We start from the raw sequence: 7111 nt of genomic DNA on the forward strand, positions 1-7111 counted from the left end.
CAGCTCTCGGCGTTTTCCGGAGAAACTTCTCCATCTCTGGCTGCTTGGAGTGCCGTGGGGTCGACTCTGAACTTCCTCTGGTCTTCTCCTTGCCAGGTTTCCCCATAATAAAGTAAATTATAGGCTTATATAGGGTTAGTGAGCCGGAATGCTGGAGGAGCTCAAGCTCGTGCGGCCATTCAGCTGCGTGGCTAGGCTCCGCCCCCCTATAGTAGATATATTCTTGTACATAGAAGCAGTATTATAGTAGTTATATTCTTGTACATAGGAGTAGTATTATAGTAGTTATATTCTTGTACATAGGAGGTAGTATTATAGTAGTTATATTCTTGTACATAGGAGCAGTATTATAGTAGTTATATTCTTGTACATAGGAGCAGTATTATAGTAGTTATATTCTTGTACATAGAAGCAGTATTATAGTAGTTATATTCTTGTACATAGGAGCAGTATTATAGTAGTTATATTCTTGTACATAGGAGCAGTATTATAGTAGTTATATTCTTGTACATAGGAGCAGTATTATAGTAGTTATATTCTTGTACATAGGAGTCAGTATTATAGTAGTTATATTCTTGTACATAGGAGCAGTATTATAGTAGTTATATTCTTGTACATAGGAGGCAGTATTATAGTAGTTATATTCTTGTACATAGGAGCAGTATTATAGTAGTTATATTCTTGTACATAGGAGCAGTATTATAGTAGTTATATTCTTGTACATAGGAGCAGTATTATAGTAGTTATATTCTTGTACATAGGAGCAGTATTATATTAGTTATATTCTTGTACATAGGAGCAGTATTATAGTAGTTATATTCTTGTACATAGGAAACAGTATTATAGTAGTTATATTCTTGTACATAGGAGCATTATTATAGTAGTTATATTCTTGTACATAGGAGCAGTATTATAGTAGTTATATTCTTGTACATAGGAGCATTATTATAGTAGTTATATTCTTGTACATGGGAGCAGTATTATAGTAGTTATATTCTTGTACATAGGAGGCAGTATTATAGTAGTTATATTCTTGTACATAGGAGGCAGTATTATACTAGTTATATTCTTGTAGATAGGAGCAGTATTATAGTAGTTATATTCTTGTAGATAGGAGGCAGTATTATAGTAGTTATATTCTTGTACATAGGAGGCAGTATTATAGCAGTTATATTATTGTACATAGGAGCAGTATTATAGTAGTTATATTCTTGTACATAGGAGCAGTATTATAGTAGTTATATTCTTGTACATAGGAGGCAGTATTATAGTAGTTATATTCTTGTATATAGGAGCAGTATTATAGTAGTTATATTCTTGTACATAGGAGCAGTATTATAGTAGTTATATTCTTGTACATAGGAGCAGTATTATAGTAGTTATATTCTTGTACATAGGAGCAGTATTATAGTAGTAATATTCTTGTATATAGGAGGCAGTATTATAGTAGTTATAGTCTTGTACATAGGAGCAGTATTATAGCAGTTATATTCTTGTACATAGGAGCAGTATTATAGTAGTTATATTCTTGTACATAGGAGGCAGTATTATAGTAGTTATATTCTTGTACATAGGAGCAGTATTATAGTAGTTATATTCTTGTACATAGGAGCAGTATTATAGTAGTTATATTCTTGTACATAGGAGGCAGTATTATAGTAGTTATATTCTTGTATATAGGAGGCAGTATTATAGTAGTTATATTCTTGTACATAGGAGCAGTATTATAGTAGTTATATTCTTGTACATAGGAGGCAGTATTATAGTAGTTATATTCTTGTACATAGGAGGCAGTATTATACTAGTTATATTCTTGTAGATAGGAGCAGTATTATAGTAGTTATATTCTTGTAGATAGGAGGCAGTATTATAGTAGTTATATTCTTGTACATAGGAGGCAGTATTATAGCAGTTATATTATTGTACATAGGAGCAGTATTATAGTAGTTATATTCTTGTACATAGGAGCAGTATTATAGTAGTTATATTCTTGTACATAGGAGGCAGTATTATAGTAGTTATATTCTTGTATATAGGAGCAGTATTATAGTAGTTATATTCTTGTACATAGGAGCAGTATTATAGTAGTTATATTCTTGTACATAGGAGCAGTATTATAGTAGTAATATTCTTGTATATAGGAGGCAGTATTATAGTAGTTATATTCTTGTACATAGGAGCAGTATTATAGTAGTTATATTCTTGTACATAGGAGCAGTATTATAGTAGTTATATTCTTGTACATAGGAGCAGTATTATAGTAGTTATATTCTTGTACATAGGAGCAGTATTATAGTAGTTATATTATTGTACATAGGAGCAGTATTATAGTAGTTATATTCTTGTACATAGGAGGCAGTATTATAGTAGTTATATTCTTGTACATAGGAGCAGTATTATAGTAGTTATATTCTTGTACATAGGAGCAGTATTATAGTAGTTATATACTTGTACATAGGAGGTGGTAGATAAATACAGACATACATTCTTATCTCTTTATTCATGACTATTTTTCTGATTTCTTTCAGGACTGATTATCCATGAAGGACCTTCAGTTTATCGGATATTTAAACGGTGGCAAGCAGTGAACCAACAATGGAAAGTTCTCAACTATGACAAGTCTAAAGATTTGGAGGATCAGAAATTAGGAACAAACCAACGTACTATCCAGCGCACTTTAACCCAGACTAATAACTCCACCACTACCACTGCTGGCACAGCAAATAATTCCACACCCGGGGACAGTGGTGGACGCGGAGCTACCATGTCTGACCATCACTGTGCTTACACTTTTTTTCACATCCTCAGCCATCTCAGACCACACGAACATAGGAGCCAAACTAGTACTAACAGAGAGTTTGTCATGAGAGTGACCACTGTCTGAGGTTACCTGAAGGCCTTATCTGGGAGATGTGTGCCTTGTCTTTAAAATCAATGCCTCAGCTAAACCTTCTCAAGGGCAGGAGGTGTCGAAGAGGTCATGGAAGCTAATGTGCTGGTCCAGCCTGGTCCAGGGTTTAGCCTAACGTGCAATATGGCCTGTAACCTGATTAAAGACCTAGTAGCATGACTATTGCACCCACCTGGATGATCTTGCAGTCACCAAATGCACATGGGGAGAGTAAGAAATGCCCTCATGCAATGTCCACCATTTATCAGTTTCTGTATGCGGGCTGAGAGTTTCCACTTTTACAAGTCTCAGCAGAAATGCCGCGTAAGCACAAAGGTGTATTCTGTTATGTGTTTTTATAAAATAGACTCTAAGCTCCAGCTTTTATTAAGGAGATTCTGTCTATTTTCATGTGAGTACCCTCCTTGAGGTTTCTAATGATTGCAGCTCAGAATCAATGTGCAGCAGGTAAAGCCTGTACATTTCTGTGTTAGTATCTTTTTTCAGGAATGCATATAAGGAATCTGTCTGGATTCTTGCTCTCACTTTCTTTCTTCAACTTGGCGGACAGAGCCGAAAACCCTTTTTACCACAATTGTTCCTAGAGTTAAAGAATCAAGAATATGATTATTATTTCTAGTAGAACTGATTTGCCCACAAACTGATGTAAAGGCAAATGATTTATACCCAAGCTCCTGCCCTATCTAGCACAACTGATTTATCCACAGTTGAGTGGAATTTACAACTACAAGAACTGGTGATTTAGTCACTTATCCTGATTCCCTCCATTGTGTCTCAGAATCAGGCGGCAGCAAGTAAAGCCCCTACAGTTCAGTCATTCACACAAAGTATTCTTCACGAAAACACTTAAAGGTTTCCTCGTTCTTCCTATCTGTAGGATTCTTGATCAATAGAGGAAATAATTCTTTAATCCATTTCTATTACTGTTACAAGTTACTCTCTATCTAGCACAATTGATTTTTCTAGTCACATGTAAAGGTGGAATAATCCAATTCCTTTTTACAATGGCAAGAATTTGGGGTTTTATCCTCTGCTCCTAATCACCAAAACCTCATGAATTACTTTTGTTTCTACCGTAGGATCCTTATCAGAAGCGACCATCATCCCCCTATGGTCCATTAATATGGCTGAGTGCAGTGTGATCCTTCACATTGCCATGTAAGTGCAGAAGATACAGCTTTGTCCTTACATTGACCAGAATTGGTGATTTTATCCACTTTTCCCAGAATTTATACTAGCCGTTACTCAGTGTCAAGATGCAGCAGGTAAAGCCTGAACAATCTTGTATAAGAACCAGAATTCATCGGACAGTTGTGATCGAGTTCCTCCTGGCCTTGAATTCTTTATCTCGATGGTTACAAGTGAAACATATTTTCCTTTTACTCCATTGTTATTGTAACAAATAACTTCCTCTACACGACACCAATGATTTTCCCATAATCTGGTGATTACTCAGATGGTATCTCAGAACAGGGGCTGTTATTCTTCTCCTGGTGTGGTGTGAGGAGTCCATAATCGGGGGTGACCACCACAATTGCTAGAGCACAAAAGCAACAAAATTATTAATGCTAAGTGTTAATGGAGACGTTCACTCCAATCAATGATAAATACGATATTAAAACCTAAGTCTGAGGACAAACCTTAAAAGGACCAAGTCCTCTGCAAATCGCAGAGCTCAACCCATTTCAATATCCTATAGCACAAGTGGGGGTGGGGGTTAAATTATTGCAACATCCATGAAATCAAAACCAACCATTACTGGACCCAACCGTCTGTTGGACCATGTGAGTGGGTGAATTAGCAGATGGGAGTAGTCACCGAGCGGATTAGTTCACTGATACAGGAACGCTGGAAATTGGAGGGTTGCACCACAAATTTCATACTGTTTCAGTGCTGAAAAATATACGGAAGAAGCAGAGCTGAGTTTGTCCTACAGATATCACTTTTTTTTAATATTACAGCCCATTCTATTGAGTGGCAAACTCGGCTCTGCTGCATCTGCCGTATATGCCTCCATTATGTGCCTCGTTATACGTGGAAGGCCTAAGCTACACAGGAGATTTTTGGTACAGTGATACAAAAAAATGGAATTTCGTCAATCTGCATAAAAAAAAAAATATTGATCAGTTGCTATGGCAATAAAAAATGAAAAATGGATCCAATGTTACCAAATGTGACACTGCTCATAGTTCCCTTACTTTTTTAATTGGCTTAATTTAAAGGTTATTGCGCCAAATTCACAGAAATGTTGCACTGCGGGATGATGAAATCCCCGTTATATGCATCTAGTCTGACCGGTATAGCTGCCATAGAAAAACTTGCAGACGCTTTATATATTTGGCATACAAATTAGACCACATCCTCCAAAAACAGATACCAGGAGCGTCATGAGTTTGGTGCAAGTGCGTCTGCGCTTTTCAGTTCCATGTAGTTCAGCCTGGCTACAAATCACTTGGTGTAGCTTGGGCCAAAAGTGCAAAATGTAAAAATGTTTCATCGGATGGAAATACTGATCTGCGTCCTTTATGTATTGTTTTCTGTTGGCAGCAGGTTGAACATTTTGTGCTTTTACCGTCACATTAAAATCTGTGACGACGATGCAAGGAATCTGTCACATGTCTGGGACGTTCGCGCTCATGGAAGCTATAATTCTGGAAAAAATTAATTTTGCCATAAAGAAATATAAACTGGAGAGTAAAACAGCGACCAGTCTCCTTTTAAGAGTGAAGTGTTTGTGTCTTCTTGGGTGATGAGTGGAGATTCTTCTAGATAGAGTCTATTGGACTGATGAGTCAGTATCCTCTGAAGAGAGTATGTTCTAGAGCCGGGGTCTGCAACCTGGGGTTCTCCATCTCTTAGAAAACTACAAATCTCAGCATGATTTTGCAGCCTGTGATTCTTTTTGTTTGGAGACTGCAGCTCCAGAGTGTCTCCTAGATTGAATAGTTAACGTTCTAGAGTAGTGGTCTCCAACCCTGTGGCTCTCCAGCTGTTGTAAAACTACAACTCCTCATTCTATCAAGGCATGCTGGGAGTCGTAGTTTCACAAAAGTTGGAGAGCTACTGGTTAGAGACAACTATTCTAGAAGGATGAGGAAAGGCCTTCCAAATTCAGTATCTTCTAAAATGACGCATCTTCTGGACTATTTTATGGGTTTCTTCTAAAGGTTTAAGTATGTATTGTCTAGAGAACCTTCTAAGACACAGGGTCTGAATGTCTCCACACATGCATCTTCAGAAATAGGGAGCACTTTCTAGAGGAACGGGTAGTGAAGTGTGTGGTGTTTTTGTTTTTCGTTTTTTTTTACTAAAGACGTTCTAGAGCAGGGATCAGCAACCTCCGGCACTCCAGCTGTTCTGAAACTACAACTCCCAGAATCCTCCTTTTACTTCTGTAAGTTTGCATGTTGGGAGTAATAGTTTCACAGCAGCTGGAGTGCCGAAGGTTGCTGATCCCTGCTCTAGAGGACTCCTTTTGATGTAATTACATTCTGGATATGTTAATAACTTTTATATACTGAATGCTTTCTTGAGTGACGACCTTCTAAAGGAATGAATGTCTTCTGAAGTATGTACTTTCTGGAGATAGGTTAGTCAATGTCTTGGTTGTAGAGTAGGTAACTTGATTTACCTTCTGGATGTTTTCTGGAGTGACAATTTAAGAGGTCATTTTATGAGCAACTACCTTGCTTTTCCTATTTACTAAAGTGAGTTCTTCTGGATGGTGCTCATAGTGTTGATGGTTGATGAGTGAGGAGTCTTCATCCTTTATGTTTTCTATTCTTCCTCTTCACATCTTCTGAGGAGGACATTTCTATTGGGAGTAATTATTAGAGTATATATTTGGTTTCTGCGGAACTATTTTGGGGGTGGATGAAGATCTGAGGTGACTACATATAAAATGCTGAGTGTTCACCAATGATTGTCTTCTCAGTAAGTACATTCAAGAGACTTTAACCTGAAACAATTATCTCTTTTAGTGAACATCTTTGTGAATGTTTTCTGGAGTAAGCGCATGTACGTGAGCGAATAGCTAATGTCCTGTAGATTTCTATACTGGGTATCTTAGTGCATAGGTCCTGATACAGTGTTGCAACATGATGAGTCTGTGCTTTCAGGAGTATTTTAAAGAGGGATCTTGAGTTGCCTTTTAGATGGATTTTAGTATGTTTTAGAGGGACTTCCTTCTAGAGGGACACT

At 37.1% G+C, this 7111-nt stretch overlaps 1 protein-coding gene across 1 annotated transcript in view; it reads left to right on the top strand.

Moving 5' to 3' along the window:
- MARCHF4 (membrane associated ring-CH-type finger 4) overlaps nt 1-4796 on the top strand; it is an 86995-nt gene extending 82199 nt beyond the window's left edge. The window contains exon 4 of the mRNA XM_040439430.1: nt 2529-4796. Within this exon, the coding sequence (XP_040295364.1) occupies nt 2529-2884 (356 nt within the window). The 3' untranslated portion in view covers nt 2885-4796. The remainder of the gene's footprint in view (nt 1-2528) is intronic.
- Nucleotides 4797-7111: the final 2315 nt, after the last annotated feature.

Source organism: Bufo bufo, chromosome 7 (assembly GCF_905171765.1).
Source record: "Bufo bufo chromosome 7, aBufBuf1.1, whole genome shotgun sequence".
In the NCBI taxonomy this organism is placed as follows: domain Eukaryota; kingdom Metazoa; phylum Chordata; class Amphibia; order Anura; family Bufonidae; genus Bufo; species Bufo bufo.